This window comes from Vombatus ursinus, unplaced genomic scaffold (genome assembly GCF_900497805.2).
Source record: "Vombatus ursinus unplaced genomic scaffold, bare-nosed wombat genome assembly UNPS02014932.1, whole genome shotgun sequence".
NCBI classification, from domain to species: Eukaryota; Metazoa; Chordata; class Mammalia; order Diprotodontia; family Vombatidae; genus Vombatus; species Vombatus ursinus.
The window spans coordinates 14,866,807-14,886,188 of NW_020954710.1; the positions used below are offsets into that span (position 1 = coordinate 14,866,807).

Genomic DNA, 19,382 nt, shown 5'->3' on the forward strand with positions numbered 1-19,382 from the left:
CACAATAATAAAAGAAAAAAATTAGAAACTTAAATAGAAAATAAGAAAAGAAAAACAGCATTGCCATCTGCACAGCAGAACATAAGAGAGGATTCAAATTAAACAACAATAAATTTCCATTTCAAGAAAGCCTATGTAATAAGTACTACACATTGTATTGGGAGCTGTCTATCTTTTCTTTGCTTCCTTGTAAGTTTTCTTTTGTTCTCTACTGTGCACTTTTTTCTGTGTTCGATGAAGAAGTTAGTCTTTTAAATTCAACTTTTTAATGTTCACTTATGTGTAGTTTGGAGAAAAGTAAAAGTATAAATTGGCAGTTTGTTTTGAAGGGACCAAAATGCCTCATACCCTTTGTGTTTAATTTCTGTTGTTTTGAATTTATTTTAGGTTGCTTTAGTGGCAGTTAATATCATTGGGGACCCTGAAGACTGCAGTGATGAAAGCAATATTGTAAGTTTGGGAAGTAAAATTCCAAAGGAAAAAAATTATTTCTAAATGAAAGTGTTTCTTAAAAAAAAAAAAGTGTAATCAAACTGTCATGCAAAGAAACTAACAAAATTAAATGTAAGATGGCCAGTTTTAACTCCTATATTAATAATAAAATTTTTCTTTCATCTGGCATTTCTGACTCTTTCTGTAGTAAATGAGGGACAGTGAGCCATTCTGAATTCTCAGGGTATTAAGTGATGCCGTCTTGAAAACATAGTTTCTCTGTTTTTAACATATAATCTTCTATGATATTAAATTTTTTTTTCTTTTCTCTAAAGAGCTCCAGAGAGAAGCTGATTGACCATTATCTTGGACAGAGTTCAGAAGATTCAGGATTAGAGGGATCATATGTTGGGTAAGAATATTGGTCCTCTAGGAGAATGACTTCCTGTAGCCATTTTCCCAGGAACCTTGGAACTGTTACAGAAATATGAATCATTTCCTTAGAATCCTGGTTTTGTGTACCCTATAGTCCCCTCACTTCTCAATAAGCCAGTAATTGGATTGTCATAAATATATTTACAGATTAAGGTCAGGAATTAAAAAAGGAAACATATTACATTACCCTTTCAGAGATGATCATGTACTTTAGGTTGTTCTTCTGTCTAGACAATTGAATTTCTCAAGTGCTGCTAAGAAGTTAAAGATATACAGCCATACAACCCAGAGAAGTCTAGACTGTTTCGCTATGGCTACACCCTAGGATTTTCCACCCCTACCTCCCTGGCCTACTTTTCTGCCTGTGATTTAGGGGGCTCTGCTAGCAACAAACAGCCCCAGAGCCATTTATCAACGAGTACAAAGTTTAGCCTGAGGTGTAGGACAAGTCACAAATACTCTGAAGAAGGAAACTCCCCACTTTCCTATCCTGGCCTCTACCCCTAGTGGTTTTTTCCAGTCTGGGAGACGTAGTGAAGTTGGGCTTTGTGGTAATCACAGAATCCTGGAATTGTAAATTTGGGAAGGACCTCAGCAGTCATGAAGTGCAACCCATATATGAAAGGAATCTTCGACAGTGGCGGCCTTTGTTTACAAAGTCCTCCAGGGAGAGGGAATGTACCTTGTCCCAAGGCAGCCCTTTCTCTTCAGGGAATTTTTAGGAAGTTTGCTGGTGACATCAAGCCTAAGTTCGCTTTTTGGCAACATTTAGCCATGATTCCTGGTTCTGCCATCCAAGACCAGACAAAGCATATGAGTCTTTCTTCCACATGACAGCCCTTTCTGTCCTTGAACACGTGTGCTCTCAGAGTCACTCCTTCAGTTGATATTCACATGACTTGGACTTCAGGTACTTCACCATCCTGGTTACCTTTCACTAGTGATGGTCTCCAACTTCTCAGCGTCCTTCTTAAGTAGTGTGCCCAGAACTGAATACAGTATCTGAGATGCAGTCTGGCCAGGGCAGAGGACAGACTAATTATCACCTCCTTCTTCCTTGAAGTTGTGCCTGTCTGTAGCCTCACGCCCCTCACTACTAACCCATTTTCAGTCTGCAGTCCATTCAGATGCCCTGATGATCCCTTTTAAACCAATTGCCATCAGGCTCTGTCTGTCCAGGCCTAGACTTGGGAAGTTGATTTTCTTTAACACAAATGTAATGCTTTACCTTCATGTCTTTTAATTTCTTCTCATTTGAATCTGCTCAGTGCTCTAGCCTACCAAAATCTTTTTGGATCCTGACTCAGTCATCCAGTGTGTTAACCGTCCCTCTAAGTTTTGTGGCTTCTGCCTCTTGGCTGAGCACGCCGTGTCTGCCTTTGTCCGCCATCTCTGTGTCATTGACACAGATGTAGAAGAGCACAGGTCCTCTCCAAACCCTGAGGCATTCCACTGGAGACCTCCTTCCCCAGGGACAACCATGGGCCTTGAATGCATCCAGTCATATTAACACCTAGTTCCCATCTCTCCATCTTTGCCACAAGAAGAGTATGAGACACTTTATCAGGAACCTTGCTAAAATCAAGGTAAACTCAAACTTATAGTTTAATAATGGTCAGAAAAGGAAATAAGGCTAGAATCATGTGACCTGTTCTGGATGAAGCCCTGCTTACTCCTTGTCATCACTGCTTTCCTTGCTAGATGTCTCCCAGCCATCTCTTTAATGAGTCTTTCCATAATTTTCTCAGGAATCGAAGTCAAGCTCACTGGCCTATAGTTTGAAGACTCTTTTATCATCCCTTTTCTGAAAATAAGAACAACATTTGTTCTTCTCCAATCTTGTGGTACTTCTCCCGTTTTCCAAGATCTTTCAAATATTACAGACAAAAGCTCAGTAGTCCTATCTGCTTTTAACATGCCTGCCAGCACTTAGCATAGTACCTGGTATACAGCAAACACTTTTTTTTCTTCCTTCTTTTTTTTTCCCTTCTCCTTCCTTCTTTTCTTTTTTCTTTCATTCTCCTTCCTTCCTGCCTATCTTTCTTCATTTCCCCCGTCCTCCTCTCTTCTTTCCTTCCTTTCTTTCTTTTCAGTACACAGAGATATAGTTCATTTGGACAAAACTGAATTTATCAAAAGTGACTAGACATTCAGTTGCTGTTTCCTCAGTCATCCTTTGATGTCAGTTTCCTGTCAACCACTTTGGTTCTCTCATTTCCAGTACACAGTGAAAATCAAAGTGAATTAGCTTTGAGCAGCTCTGCCTTCTCCATATTGCGATTATCATTGACCTGTCCACTCCACGCTTTGGTTCTATCTCTTCTTTGTCCTCCTTTTCCTCCCAGTGTAGATTTTTTTTTTTTTTTTTTTTTTGGTGAGGCAATTGAGGTTAAGTGACTTGCCTGGGGTCACACAGCTAGTGAGGGTTATGTGTCAGAGGCTGGATTTGAACTCAGGTCCTCCTGACTTCAGGGCCGGTGCTCTATCCACTGAGCCACCTAGCTGCCCCCCAGTACAGATTTTAAAACAAAACAACAAAAAAACCTTGTTCCCTTTAGGTTCTTGATGGCATCAGCTCATTCTGAGCTCTGCCAGTCCTGACATTATATTTACAGGACTTTGGCACACTTTTCTATTTATCCTGTTACCTGACTTTGCTTTCATCTTTTGTACATTTCTTTTTTAAATCTCAGTCGATTAGTCTGATCTCTCTGCATCATCTATATGAGCCTCTTGAGACAGATACCTTTTTCTTTCAGGATTTCCTTTTTGTCCATTTCCCGTCCTTCCTTCACTAATTTCCCCTGCAGAAATATAATACATAAGATCTTCTCTTTCCTTCTTCTGGGCCGTTTGAAGTCTCTTTTCCCCAAGTTAGGGATCGGTGTCAGGCTCTGGACCACTTTTCTCTCCTCTGTCATGTGCACTAGGATGGAGTGGTCACTTTCCCCCAAGGCTCCTATCATTTACAACCAAGCAACTAGTTCCTCTCTAGTATCAAATCCAGAAGAAAATTTCCTCTTGTTGGTTCCTCTAGCTTTTGAAGGATGAAATTAGCAGTAAAGCAAGTCAGGAAGTTAGTTGCTTTGCTTTTGGCAGAAAAAGAAAGCCCCAGCAGATGTCTGGATGATTGAAGTGTTTCTTCACAGTTGGATCTTACTGTAGTGCCAGACATGTGATCCATTTCCCAGATTTCTCATTTCTTGCTTCTCTCTGTTCAGACGTAGTCTGTCGTATATTCCATTGACAAAATATCTTCTGTTTCTTTCACCATTATTGACCTTTATTCAGATGTTTTCTACCATCTCTCCACCCTTGAGCTCCTGGATTTCTTCATAACCTAATCTTAATATATAATGCCACTTTACCCCACCCCCTTTCATACACCCTATCTCTTTGGGTTAATGTTTCCCCATCTATAGTGTCATGATCTTTATGTAGAGAATTCTCTGATACCTATGAGGTCAATTTTTTCTCCTCGCTAATTCCCTTTGTTTAATTCCCAAATGAGCCGTTTGTCTATAAACATTTGAGGCCATGAGTTTACTACTAGATCCTTCCTTGGGGTTTTTCTCCCATGAATTCCTGACTGCCTTAACTACCATTCTTTCCTCACTATTGTCTGTGGTGTCTAGTTTGGAAGATATAAAAGACAGTTGTCTCTGCTTCCCATCCTTTTTAGTTTAAAGTTCTTTTCATTAAATTTGCAACACTTCAGCAAAATACATCGTCCTCAACCCTTGTCAGCCATATTCCTCTTTGGCCAGGAGTCTAGCATTGCTTTATTTTAAGCTTTGGTCCAGAAGTCCAAATCCTATTGTCAGACACCACATTATGAGCCAACTGTTCATTTTCCAAATCAATTTTTCTTTTTATGTCTCTTGATTCCAGTGGGCAACGTTGAAGAACCACAACCCATGCCCTGTTGTCTTCATTTTCTTGCTTAAAACTTGATAATAGTGGGCAGTACTTGTTAGATTCCTTCTGCCTTGTCATTGGTACCCAGAAGAATCACCAAAAATTGGTAGTTGTCCTCCATGTCGATAAGTCTTGAAAGGTTCTCTGTTATGTCTTGGCTACGTGCTCTGGGATGACAGTAGGCCTGTATTGTTATTGTCAAGTTAATTTGCCTAACATCACAAAGGTAATAAGGGGCAAAGTCAGAATTGTAAGCAAGTCCTGTGACTCCAGATCCCATGTTCTTTCCACTACACCGCAGAATCTGACTTGAGGCAGAAATTTAGCTGGTTTTGTTGGAAGAGTTTGACTGTGTAGAATCCAACCATTTATAGCACTCTAGGATGGAGAAGGAAGTGTACAGCAGTATTTCTCAGGAACATGGCTTGATTCAGTTGCTAAAAGATACAGAATATATTAAAACTAGCCTGCCTTTGACTGCCTACAATACTTTATAGCCTATACCACCCAGTTTAGCAACTATTCGTATATATTATTCTCTAATTGCTTCATTTATGTTATCCTTGGCTTCCCAAGATTATAAGGGACTCCTTGAAAGTGGGGACCATGTTTTATACTGTTTTTGTATCTCCTAAAACTGTGATAATAAGTCATACGTATCCGGCACTTCCCAGCACACAAAGTACTTTTATTGAATGTTCAATAAATAATACTTATTGAATTATTAAAATTCTTTTTAGAAATATTTCTTGTTTTTCCTTTAGGAAAACCGACTATATTTCTCCCCTGGATGATTTAGCCTTTGATATGTACCAGGATCCAGAAGTTGCACAAATAATCCGCAGGTTAGATGAGAAGAAACGAGAAGCCGTCCAAAAGGAGCGGTATGATCACGCCAAGAAACTGAAACAGGCTATTGCTGATCTGCAAAAGGTAGATTGAGGAGAAAGAAAATGATAGTAATAATAATAATAGCTGGCACTTACATAGTTCCTACTAGGGGCCACACACTATATACGAAGTGCTTTATACATAAGATCTAATTTGGCCTCACAACAACCCTGGGAGAAAGGTGCTGTTATTATCCCCGTTTTACAGATAAGGAAGTGGTGGCATATGAAGGTTAAGTGACTTTTTCTAAGGCTATACAGCTGTTAAGTGTCAGAGTCCTTCTTGAGTTCAAATAAAAATCAAACCTGGTTAGCGTGCCTTTAGCTAGGCTTGACCCTCATGTGAGCATGTAAACAGAAGCCACATCACTTAACACAGGCAGATAAAAACTTCTTAACCAAAATGAAACATCCAGTGCCTAGGAGTTGGACACTAACGTGCTCCGTTATTTTTTTTCTGGCTGTTGTGAGAAAGGATAATTTAAAAATTAGAGTACAGTGCAAATCGAAGATGAAATTTAGGCAGCTTAGAGGGATTTTTAATAGTCAGTAAAACAGGGGCATCTAGGCAGCACAGTGGTTCTGGAGTCAGGAGGACCTGAGTTCAAATCTGGCCTCAGACACTTGACACTTACTAGCTCTGTGATCTTGGGCAAGTCATTTAATCCTGGTTGCCTTACCAAGAAAAAAAAAAGTCAATAAAACAAAATGATATTTTTACCTTCTCAATACAGCGATTATTTGTAGATAGTCTCAGATCCTATAACACTTCAGTGAATTGAAACTTGAAATTGAAAGTGCAATTTCTGCCTGTCAGGTTGGGGAACGTCTTGGCAGGTATGATGTGGAAAAGCGCTGTGCTGTGGAGAAAGAAGACTATGACCTGGCCAAAGAGAAGAAGCAGCAGATGGAACAGTATCGCAGCAAAGTGTACCAGCAGCTGCAGCTGCACAATCTGCTCGATTCCGAGATGGTAAGCCGCTGTACCAAATGACACGTCGGGCTTTACGCCATTTCTGGGACAGGCAGCTTTAAGACTGATGGACAGAAGTTACACAGATGGTCTGTAAACATATTTAAACACAAATATTTAACAAAACATTCGTTCGTTTACTTGATATGCATTTAAAAAAAAATACCTGTTATGCTTAAGGCTCTGTGAAGATACAGAGATGCACAAGACATAGTCCCTGGCTTTGAGCCATCTATAGTGTGTGGCAGGGGGAAAAGTAGACAGGTGCACAGATAACTAAAATATAAAAGAGAAGGCTCAATTAAATAACCTCCGTTCCTGTGTTTATGAAAGGTTTAATCAAATTAATCATTTTGTATTCTATATGCTCATATGCTGCCATATGTATAGCCAACACAGTGAGGGATACGGCTGGAATGATATATGATGCACCAACCCGGGTCATCCTTAGTGCTGAAACACTAGCTCTTAACATGTGTTGTGTACTTGAGGGTTTAGTCTCGGAGCTGCTAAGACAATTATGATGTAGTGAAGGAAAAACAAATTTTAAACTAAATATTCGTGTTTCTCTTTCTAGATTCGAAAGCCTTTTGATTTTCCCCTCGCGCCTCTGGTGCATTCTGGCAGCCCCTGCCTGCAGAAATCTGCGCAGTCGCCACTGCACCAGGAGGAGCAAACAGGAGAAAAACCCTATGTAGAACCGTTCCCCCCAGCCAGGACGCAGCTTCCCAGTCCTCTGAATGTTCCCCCTAAACAGCAAGCTGCTGTGGGCCAGCTGTCAGCCTCAGTTTCTCTTTCAAAGATCAATGTAAGTGGTTCAAAACCAGGATTGCCCTGCCTAGACCTGAAGGAGTCATCAGGACAAATTTAATTCAGACCTGATCACCAATACCACAGAGACCCTCTTTCTCCTCCCCCCAAACCCCAGCTTGCAAGTGCATCTCCTTTAGTCCATAGTAGTGTGTGAATCAGTCAGCAAGCATTACTGAGCACTTACTATGTGCCAGGCCCTGGGCCAGCATGTGCTCTGATGCAGAAGCTTTTCTCCTGGTCAAGTCCAAAAGAAGGATCATCTTACATGTCCACCTCTTTGAACTTCACTGTCAACTTCCCTTTGGTATTTAATACAAATCTGTATCACCTGTGTAGGAGACAGAGCTCTGGCTTGTAGACAGGGAGCCTGAGTTCAAATCCTGGCTCTGCTACTGAATGCCTGGGTGACCTGGGTCAGTCACTTTATTTCTTTACGCCTCCATTTCCTCACCTGTAAAATAAAGGGGTTGGACCATGTGACCTTCAGTCTTTTCACGCTTAGTTTGTCTTTACCATATGTACTGTATATATACACTATATACTGTGTCTATCTTCTTTACTATAACTGTGTGTATATGCATTTGATGCAAACAAATGTCTGATATGTTTTTCAAATAGGACTTAATTTGAAAACTGAGCTAGCTCGGTATTTCTGTAGTAAATTATTGGAGTATTAAAAAGAAATGACATGACCAAAACTACATATAGTAGACTCTTAATAAATTCTTTATTTAATGAAATTGAAAGCTGTCTATCTGTCCTCTGGTTTCCTTCTTTAAATGGATACTTTAGACCACCAAGTGAATGAATATACTCATGATTATTGTTTGTCCCCAAGCCTGCAGTCAGCTAGGTGACACAGTAGATAGAATAATGAGCTTGGAATGGACTTCTCTTCCTGAGTTAAAATCTGGCCTCGGATACTTACCAGCTGTGTGACCCTGGACAAATCACTTCACCCTGTTTGCCTCAGTTTCCTCATCTGTAAAATGAGCTGGGGAAGGAAATGGCAAATCAGTCCAGTGTCTTTACCAAGAAAACCCCAAATGGAGTCCTGAAGAGTTGAATATGACTGAAGATGACCGAACAGCAACCCGGGCATAGACTTAGCTTGACATAACAATAAAATAATGGAGACCTTGTCAATATCAGCTAATTATTTTTTACTTTGATAGTGCTTTAGTGATTTAATTTCTTGTTGAACTTATATTTTTAAAGGTAAATAAATAATAATTCAGTTAGAATTTGTACCGCCGTTGTTACATAAAGTACATAGAGCCGTAATCTATTTTTTCTGAGTTAAGTGTCACATATGTATTGAATTGTTCTAATGTAGTAATGTTAGTAAACCCTATATCAAGTCTGGCTTAAACCAGGCCTGCACCACATATGGCAGGACTTCAGGAGGCAAGAAAAATGTAGGCTTGCCACTGCACACTCTCCTGTTTGTCACATGACCCGCGACAACGAACCATCGCCAGTGTGTCTCTAGTCTAACCTCTCTGTGGCCCGAAGAAGTTTGGCCTATTTTAATTTGGCCCCTACCTACTGCCAAGTTGTGCAGGTCTGGCTTAAACTGGTATCTTTCAGATGTGACCTTTATTTAGGGAACATTGACACTGAGGGTAAGGGAATAGAGGGGAAACCGCAGTGCAGAAGATCAGAGGATATGAGATGTTTAAAATAATTTTATTTTCATTCACTTTCAGGTTGATTTATTGCCTTATGATGAAAGACCCCTCCCAGCTGTTCTTAAGCAACAAGGAGAAACGAATGTGGAACCAGAGAAGGTTGAAGAAGATGTCAGTGTGGTTCCAAAAGGCAGCACTGTGGGAGAGCCAGAGCCCTTGACCGAGAAAGCGCTGAGAGAAGCCAGTTCAGCCATTGAAGTGCTGGGAGAAACTCTGGTAAAAAAAAAAATGCTCATATAGCTTGGTATTAGTCATCTGAATGTTGATTTAACTTATAAAATCCTCTAGTGAATGGAAATATTTTAATTATAAAATACATGAAGTCAGCAGATATTAAAACTAAAATTTAAAGTGGTGTAATTCAGAGGGCACTGAGCCTGGAATCAGGAATTCTCATCTTCCTTAGTTCAGATCTGGCCTCAGACACTTGACACTTAACAGCTTAGCTGTGTGACCCTGGGCAAGTCACTTAATCCCATTGACTAGTCCCTCCCCCTCCAAAAAAAAAACAACAAATTACTATCGTGCTATAGGTATAACCAATAATTTTAATTTTTCATTTCACATAAAAAATGAGAATTTTCTTTGCATTAGGTTGCTGGAGCTTATTCTAAGACCTGGTCATACCGAGAAGATGCATTGCTCTCGTTGTATAACAAAATAATGACGGTGCCTGTTGGGACATCAAAGGAAGATCTCAAGAGCCTTCTCAGAGCCACTATCTTTCTGATCAGAAGAGCCATTAAGGACCTCGTGCCTTCAGTGAGTAACTGAACTTTGTAATGCCAGGCAAATAGGCTTCCACATTCTCAATGTAATTGCATAATGACACCCAGACCAGATTGAACAGTGCGTAAACGGATAGTTTTTTTCTCAACTCCAGAGTAATTATTTAAGTGAGGATTAGGCTTCTCTGGGACCAACACACTCCATGTATTAAGAAAAATGGAGCCCTGAAATCAGGAAGACCTGAGTTCAAATCTGGCCTCAGACCACTCGATACTTACTAGCTATGTGACCCTGGGCAAGTCACTTAACCCCAATTGCCTAAAAAACAAAAAACAAACAAACAAAAAAAAATCAAGAAAAATGGATGAATAATAATGTCCCTTAATTCTAAGTAAAAAGAGTGGGAAGCTGCCTATTTTTGAAGTCCTTTTTAATCTTGAGTTGGACAACATCAAGACGGTTTTGATTTTCTCCATACTGCCTAAAAGCAGATTTCATTTAATAGTTTACAGAAATTTGGTTCACACATAATAGCATGATGGTCAGCTTGTATTTATATTTTCGTGAAACCTAATATGAAAGATGTCTGACCTTTTGATAGTGCTGAAACTCAGAATTCTGAGTCCAGAGGGACTGACAGGTGGCCCTGTCCCTGCCCACAAGGGCTTGCCTTCCCTTAGGAAGCACCATTTACATACAAAGAAACACCACCTAGGGATTTAAGAAGGATGAGGATGGCTTGAGTGGCTGTCCTCCTCAGCCCTCAGGACAGTCTTCGGCTTTTACTGACATAATTCATGTTTGCCATAGATGCCAAGCCCCACCTTCTATTTCCCATCTCCTTGCCTTTGCACATTACCCTCTGCCTGGAATGTTCCTTTTCCTCCCCAAGCGCCTTCTTGGAGCTCAGAGCTCCACTTCTGCACCACCACCTTCCTGAAGGCCTTTCCCGGCTCCCCCCTTACCATGCCTTCTATTATTTGATGTTTGTTTTGTAAATGTCAATGTTGACTTTTCCATGGACCTGATCTCCTCAACTACTCCCAATGGAGGAAGTCTCCTGGGGAGCCGAGGCCATTTCATTTGGTGCCTGCATCCCCAGTGCCCAAGACCATATTTAGCACCCACTTGTTAAATGGAAGCAGGCCCCTGGATAGCTGGATGCTGGGCTTCCTGTTGCAGTTTATGTACATGTCTCTGGTTGTGGTTGTTGTTTTACAAAGGTCTTTCAAGCATCTCTGAAATTATTAAAAATGATCATCACACAATACATTCCTAAGCATAAGCTTGGTAAGCCAGAAACCACCCTCTCTGTGGAGAAGACTCTTCCCAATCTGCTGACCAGAACTGGGGACTCTTCTGCTCGCCTCCGCATCATAGCATCGAACTTTATTCAGGTAAAAACCTCCTCCTGTGACTCAGAGCAGGCGACCCTTAAAGCTGTCTCAGTGGTTACCTTTGAGCATTTCCACTGGGAGCAGCTGCATGCTGTGACCCAGAGAAGCTAAACTGTGCTGGTTTAAACATCAGCCGTGAATGGGATGTGCGGTTCTGCCAGGGGCCTCCCATCCTCAGCCTCTGGGACACTGAGTTGGGGATTAGAAAAACGGGGGCAGAAGTGCAAACCCAAAAGTAACCGTGATTCTGACACACAGTCTACTTTTAGCAGCACAAAAATGATCTTCGTTTTCTTTAAATTATCCATTTGGTCCAGTCCCATTAGCAGACTCACAGCAAGTCTCAAGATAAAACTGCATTAGAAATAAAACACACAATCCATCAGTCAGTCAATCCAGTCCGACAGTACATGCTTGTTTTTCTACTGGCTGAGAGTGATGTCTACCTAAATACTGGAGGATTACAGACTGTTTTCTCCAAAGGATGTAAGAAGATGGAGCAGCCGCTCTTGTGTGCACAAGGTTTAAGCATATTCCAAGGAGGGCATCACCTTAGTCATTGACTTATGATTCTTTACTGTGGCACGCAGCCAGAATTTGAGCAAAGGGAAAAAAAGACTTTTGCTCTAAATTCTTTGACTTCAAAGTTAAGAAAGCTGTGGCATCTTGTTAGTTTTATTCCAGAGGTGCCCATTATCTTAGGGCACTGCTTACCTCTTAGAGAATAGGTTTGTAGCTATATACTTGAAAGGGATGGAGAAAATAAACACCCCTGTTGCTTTAAAATCAGGGCATGTGCCATTAACTTTAAAAGGAAAAGGAAAAAGTAACCCATGTTTTAATGTAGCCAAAAACATAAAAGAGAAAAAAAGGTTCAGCATTGATTTTTTGTAACTAGCCAGTTTTTAACACTCTCCGCCGGTGCAGTGCCCAGGTATCACTTATAAGATTTGCATCTCTGCCTCAGTTCTCTCCTGGTGACAGCGCATGATCCTTCCAGTTACCCAGGCTCAAAGCTTCAGTTATCCTTGCTTCTTTTCTCTACTTCACCCCCATAGTCAGTCAGTTACCAAGTTATGCTGCTTTTGCTTCCATAATATCTCATTAGTCCTTCCCTGCCTTGCCACTCCACCCTAATTCAGTCTCTACTTACCTCTTCTAATAGCCTTCTACCCAGTCGCCTTACCTTCATTTTCTCCTGCCTCCATCCACAGCCTATCTAATACTACTGCTAAGACACACTTCTCCTGACACACCACTCCAATCATGGCATGCTCCTGCTCAAAGACCTTCACTGGTTTCCCATTGCCTACTAGATAAAGTATAACCCTTAGCTAGGTACTCAAGGTTTTCCCTACCCCAACCTGCCTTGCTTCACAGAATACTCTCTGTCACCTACTAGTACTTCAGACACATTGAATTCTACTTGCTATCATTCAGTCTCTCCTTGCCCTCTTTTCCCTCAATGGCTTTGCTTAGTTCACTTCCCTTTCTGGGAATGGACTATCCCCTAATCCAGGAGTGAGGAACCTGCCCTAATCTCTGCCTGTTGAAGTCCTTTTCCTTCATGGTTCAAATTCTGCCTTCCCTGATCACAAGCAAAAAGTGATATTCTCACCTTTGAATCTATTATACCACTCTGGTTAACCTACCTCTCCTAGGTGCCTGATCACTTTCTAAGTGGTATTACAGTTGTTTAATTACGCATCAGCTCACAAGTAGGAGGCCAGGGCCAGAATTATTTTTCACCTTTATAATCCCAGTGCCTAAGAAAATACCTTGCATGTAGTAGGACTTTAATAAATGTCTGTTGAAATGAATTTTCTTTCTTTACAAAATAATGATTATTATGAACATAGATGTGAGTAGCATGCATGGTAATACTTACATTTTTATCCATATTTATACATGACTAATACTTTTAATTTTACTCATCCAATTAGTAAGCATACTAAGCTGAGTACACAGCCATACCACTACCACCCTCATTGGCATTTAATGCCTAAATGATAAGAATACTAGCAACAAAGCCATTATAGCTTAAATTTATTAGCATTTATTAAATCGATTTTATGAGAACAATCAATGATAGGAACAAAAAAATCTGAAATTTTCCATTAAATATTCATATTTCCCTATGTCCTAAATGATAAAATAAATCCTAAAATGATCAAGATTTCAATTACTGCACTTAGGGTTTGGGCTTTTTTAATTGGATTATAATAATAAGCTTCTCGACCTTAATCATCTAATTTCCTCACAAACCATTTAATTTTCTATTTCTCTAGTCTTTATTGGGTGGTATTATATCATAAAAGTTCTCCTAAATGAATGTTAAATCACAGCTAGGATTTCCTAGTAGAGTTAACAAATTCTGCCCTTCTTTTTTAGGAACTGGCTCTGTGTAAGGAAATTAAGCCCCTCCAAATTATTCCAACTTATTTAGTTCAACCATTAAAACAGAATTCTTCAACTCATCTGGCAATGAGTCAGACGGACTTGCTAGCACGGTTGTTAAAAGACCTGGGCACAGAAACCTCTGGATTTACTGTCGATAATGTTATGCGGGTAAGAGCCCTGTGCGGCACCGCTGCTGTCTCTGCTGCTGTTGTTTGGTGGGTTGTTTAATCAGAGGAGACCTCGGAGGTGAGCTCATCCATCTCTTACCCAGAGCATGAGTCCCTCAAAACATTTATTGCTGTTTTATGTAAAGTTGAGGAACTGGACCAGGTGGCTTATCCCAGAAAGTGCCACAGGAAGTTATAGGAAAGAGGAGTGATTACTGTAAGCTGGGATAGATGGGAGGGGTGGGTGAAGGAGGAGGGAAGGCCTCAGACTGGAAATAGCAGTTGAATCTTGAGTCTTTATTAGCAGGTAGGACTTAACTAAGTCCAAAAAAAAGCATACAAGAAGAGAGAATGGTATGAGCAGAGGCAAAAATTGGGGAGTGCGAGTGACATCTTCAGGGAATAATGAGTTTGCTTCCGTTTGACTGAGGCAAAGGGCTCCTATAAAGCAGAAGTTGGAAATAAAGTTGGAGGCACAAGTAAATTGTAGTCACGTTGTAGACGCTCTTGAATGCCAAACTAAAAGTTAGACTCCATTGTGCAATCTGTGAGTAGCTGCTCAAGAGGTTTGAATGGAGCTGATGTGCAGAACCCTGTTTTACTAGCAGTGTTATACAAGTAGATCAGAGGAGGATGAGACTGGGGGTCTGGGAGGCCCAGCTCCAAAACTCTTGGAACTGCCCAGGTGAGAAGAACCTGCAATGTCCCTCCATTGTAAACCTGTCCTCTGTTTTTAGTTTTCAGTGAGTGCTCTGGAGCACAGAATCTACGAAATACGAGAAATTGCTATTAAAATTATTTTGGATATGTATAAGAAGCATCGGACCCTAATTCTGGAGTACCTGCCTGCTGACGATGGCAACACTCGCAAGAACGTTCTCTATAAGACGCTTTTTGAGGGATTTGCAAAGATAGATGGCAAAGCTACGGTGGCGGACGTCAGGGTCAGTGTTGAAGATTACCACCTAGTCTTCCAGTTACGAAAAAACAAATGTGAGGAACATGAATCTCCAGCTGGAAAAAATGTAGGAGCTAGGTCAAAGGCCGCATGTGGGACACTGGTCATTTTATGTATTTTGAAATGGTTTCCTTTTCAAGTTAAAACTACAGAATTTACTTTTCACTGTGAATGCAGCATTAGTCTAAGTGAATATCATAAAAAGTAAGGAGGCATTTTTATATGTAGTGATTGCATCCTGTTTTCTGAAACAACACTGAAAACACTTTAATGGGTTTTTTACCAGGCTCAAAAAAAAGCAGCAACAGAAGAAGCAGAAAAACAAAAGAAAGAAGAAATAAAAGTTCTGCAGGTACAGCTGGCAGCGTTGAGAGAGATTCAGGCGGAAGCTGAGATGGAAAAGGTCAGTCCATCTTGGATAAGTTAACACTCAGCCCTGGCTACTTAGTTACACTTCACACATGCCTGTCCATCTTTTACTCTTCACGTAACCGTGTAGGTTGGGTGGCAGTCTTTAATTTTCTTGAGTCTCTGACTTTCTTTATGTGATGCATTAAAATAAACATTTCTCATTGGATAATAAAAATGATTTGTGAAGTAGTCTCGTTGTCCATCGTAGGGATTAGAGTCTGAGTTGTTGTAAATTTTCAGAGAGAAACCCACTGAGGGTTTATGTGGAAGTGGAGAGAAGGTGTCTTCTTCCCATAGGATCAGTGGTGGCTGGAGGCTTTTCTCTTTTCCACAATTCAGAGGATACTTTTACTCCTGCAGAAGTGTCAGAATCACTTAGAATGTTAAGATTTTATTTAAGTCTATATTGGAAAGAAAGGTCAGAGTAAGCATTCTAATTGAGCCAGATAATTGAAATTATACTGGAGAGAGCCAGCAGCACAGATGTGACATATGGGATCACATGGTACTTGGTCCAGTTCTACACACTTTCATTCCAGACTACATGGCTTCTATAGTTTAAACCAGGGGTGGGGAACCTGCAGCCTCGAGGCCACCTGTGGCTTTTTAGATTCTTGGTTGCTGCCTCTTGACTGGGTCCAAGTTTTACAGAACAAATCCTTTTATTAAGGGGATTTGTTCTGTGAAGTTTGGATTCAGTCAGAGGGCCGCACTTGAGGACCTGAGGCCACAGGTTCCCAACCCCTAAAACCAATGTCATAATACTGCCATGTTTCAGTCAATTAAATTTCTTAAGAGAAAGAGTTTCTTGTAAGAAGAATAAGAAAAAACAAGATTCTTAGTATGTATGGAGTCAGCAACATCTTCAGCCCAGGTGCCATGGCAGAGGCAAATGACCATGGACACTACTAACAAGCCCAAGTATAGACAGTAAGTTTAAGGGGGAAAAAATGGAAAGGGAGAGAGAAGTGTTATAAATACTATCTGGATTTAATGAGTACTATTACAATATCTAATTCTGTATAACAAAACAGATGGCACATTCCAAGAGAGAACCCATAAATATTTTACTTGTCAAGTAAACAACAGATTCTATTAAATACAAAATTTTATGACTCAGCTAACTTCACCAGCTCATGCTGATGTAGCAATCAATAGTAATATTGATTGATCTCTGTAACTAAGGTGTAGCATAGCAAATATGGAAATAATTTTTTCATGAATTCACACGTATAATTGTTATCAAATTGCATGCTGTCTCAAGAAGGGATTGGGCAGGAGGGAGGGAGAGAATTTGGGATTCAAATTTTTTTAAATGAATGTTAAAATTTTTCTTATTGTAATTGGGAAATATTTAATGAAGCAAATAAAAATATATTGGAAAAATATAAATAAGGTGTTGCTTTGATAACATTTTTTATTTCTACCTTGTACATTGTAGATGCTTGATGTTTGTTAATTGAGTTGAAGCCAAATGCACTGTAAGATAGTCTTATTATCTGAGAAGTCTTATAAAAGATATTAGTATTTAGGAAGTTTCACTGATAGGTTGGGGGGAGGGAGGGGGGGAGCAGGAAAGTAAAGTATTAAAGTGTTTCCCATGATTATGGGGTATAAACAGAGAAGGAAAAAGGATTGATGGTCAGAGGTTACGGTTGGGGTTGAGAAGTACCTGAACCTAAAACTATATCCCTGTCTATATAATTCTTTATTTTTTAAATTTAGTACTATGTAACCGAGTAATTTTTTTTATTTTTCTATCAGATTACCTTTAGTAGGATTCTCTTTATCTCATCTGCTGTCAGTAGAACTCAAAATCATTGCCCGTTGAAGTCACTGACAAACTCAAGCAATTGACAAAAAGGGACTAGAAGAAGGAAAGAGGGAAGGGGGGATAAGAGAACAGGATTCATTTGATGGAGGAGCTGAGATCAGGCCACTAAAAATTAGCTCGGTTCCTATAGGTGGCTTGCCTCTGATACAAATAATGTTTTTGTCATACTTTGTTTCTCAGAATGAGCCCTACCTAGACCAGAACCTAAAAATGTCCTTTTGGCAGGAGACTGGGCTCATCACCAAAGGGTTTCTTGTTTGTTTCTTCTTGTGACCTCATGTTTAGCCAACAGAACTTTGACCTCTCTGTTTTTGTATCTTAGGACAAAGAAAGCGACACCAGAAAGGTGAAGAACCAAGGTGCGTAGAAGGTTCATCATGACACCTGCACGGAGGAAATACTGCTGAATGAGGCCTTTGAATGACCTCACAGTTGTTTTATCTTCTACAAAATTCTGTGGGATGCTCACTTTACTTCCCATAAGTCCTGTGCATGTTGAATGACAGAACATTGATAGAGAATATTTCCAGTCAAACTGATTATAGCCAGTTTTGCAAAGAAATGTTAGAAATGAAGTCTCTTTACTTAAATCACTTTTGCTCATTTCTGTAGATGACCCCCAGAGGAAAGCAGGTCACCCTAATGCTCCAGAGGTTCCCGATGATCACACCTCCGTTGGAAATTATTTGGATTTGTGAGTAAAGTCATAGAGAACTCTTTAAGGTCACTCAGACTGCAGCAGCGATGACAGTGTGTAAAACAGTGTGTAAAAAAAAAATTTTCCTCTTAATTGTTCAGTTGTTGTTTATTGAACTCATTTTTAATAGTGGAAAGGAGCAAAAAAATTCTCTTCTTTAGTTAGTATTAACAGTGGGCAAGGCATGACCCTTTTATTTCTTCCTCTTCCACTACAGACAGTCAGTCTCAATTAAAAACTCAGAATGCTATGAAGGAGCAGGATTATTTCTGAATGCAAAATGGCCATAGTGAAACCTAAAGAAACCTAGAAATTAGGGCCTCACTTAGCCTTTGTGTGACAAGATTTCTCTTCTGATCTGCCACGTGATATAATCACAATAGTTTACATAGCTGGGGTACTTGAATGTCTAAAAGGTTTTCCTCAGAACAACCCTGGGGGAGGCAGATAAAACCAGTGTCATGACTCCCTTTTATAGATTAAGAAACTGAGTCATCTCAGAAATCAAGCGGCTGCCCCAGGGTCATGCAGACATTGTCAGAACATTGTCAGATGCTTCACTCTTCTCTTCTGAAGTCATCAAATCTCTGATTTGGGAGGGACCTCAAAGGCTACTGAACTCAACCCCCACCTCCCAGCCGGCCCATTCCAGGAATTCTCTTAGTACTTCAGTGATTCCAGTAAGGACAACAACCTGCCATCTGGATCAACCTTTTCTATGTACAAATCGAAAGTCACAGTATCAACATTGTGTGGTGAAGGGCCCAAGGGACTGTGCTCAGGCCTTGAGACCTTTCCCTTATCTCTAGGCTAGCTACCAAATGCTGTCGACTCTTGTTTCCTCAACACTTCCCACATCTGTCTTCTCAGACAGCCAACACCCTAGTTCAAGCCCTCATCACTTCTCATGTGAACCTTGGTAATAACTTCCCACCTGGTCTCCCTGCCTCTAGTCTCTCCACCACAATCCACCCTGTGGGGTCCAAAACAAAATATAGATCTGATTGTGCCACTCCCCTGCTTCAAAACAAACAAAACAAAACAAAACCCTTTTAGTGATTCCCTGTTGTCTCTAGGATCCTGATAGATTGTAAGCTCCTTGAGGGTAGGGACTATCTTTTACCCTCTTTTGTATCCCTGGCACTCAGCACAGTGCCTGTCACATAGTAGGCACTTAATGTTTATTGACTGAAATACAGACTTCCTCAGCCTGGTATCTGAGGCCTTTCCCAGTCTCCCTACTTTTCTAGCCTTATTTCATATTACTCTCCATTTACTCTTCTGTCCCACACTGGACTGTGAGATGCTTCCCATACGTGAGGTTCTCTCTGCAGACTCAGGGCCTTCACCTTGGACCTGTAATGTGGCGTGTGTGCCGTACCTCTTCCACTGTGGCTTCTCTTTCTCTAAGCCCTCCCAAGTGCCACCTCCTGCTGGCTCCCTCCACCAATCAGGATATGTGCACTTCTCTGTGCATGTCTTATATCTGCCAGTGAAATCTAAGCTCCCTGAGGACAGGGACTGTAGTTTTTGTCTGTGTAGAATAGTACCTTGTACATAGCAGGCACTTAATAGATGTTTATTGTATTGAATCATTAAATTTAGGAAAATTAAAGATGGCTAAAACAGGACTGGAC

General features: G+C 40.5%; 1 protein-coding gene across 4 annotated transcripts in view; it reads left to right on the plus strand.

The window, feature by feature from the left end:
- CEP104 (centrosomal protein 104) overlaps positions 1-19,382 on the plus strand; it is a 44,240-nt gene that overhangs the window by 14,962 nt on the left and 9,896 nt on the right. For 3 of the 4 annotated variants that reach the window (XM_027843892.1, XM_027843894.1, XM_027843893.1), the window contains exons 5-17: positions 388-450; positions 768-844; positions 5,550-5,718; positions 6,493-6,648; positions 7,226-7,456; positions 9,171-9,368; positions 9,747-9,914; positions 11,105-11,278; positions 13,670-13,846; positions 14,583-14,789; positions 15,090-15,206; positions 17,371-17,407; positions 17,661-17,742. In XM_027843892.1, coding sequence (XP_027699693.1) covers positions 388-450; positions 768-844; positions 5,550-5,718; positions 6,493-6,648; positions 7,226-7,456; positions 9,171-9,368; positions 9,747-9,914; positions 11,105-11,278; positions 13,670-13,846; positions 14,583-14,789; positions 15,090-15,206; positions 17,371-17,407; positions 17,661-17,742 — 1,856 coding nt within the window. The remainder of the gene's footprint in view (positions 1-387; positions 451-767; positions 845-5,549; positions 5,719-6,492; positions 6,649-7,225; positions 7,457-9,170; positions 9,369-9,746; positions 9,915-11,104; positions 11,279-13,669; positions 13,847-14,582; positions 14,790-15,089; positions 15,207-17,370; positions 17,408-17,660; positions 17,743-19,382) is intronic. The other variant, XM_027843895.1, reaches the window with a different exon arrangement.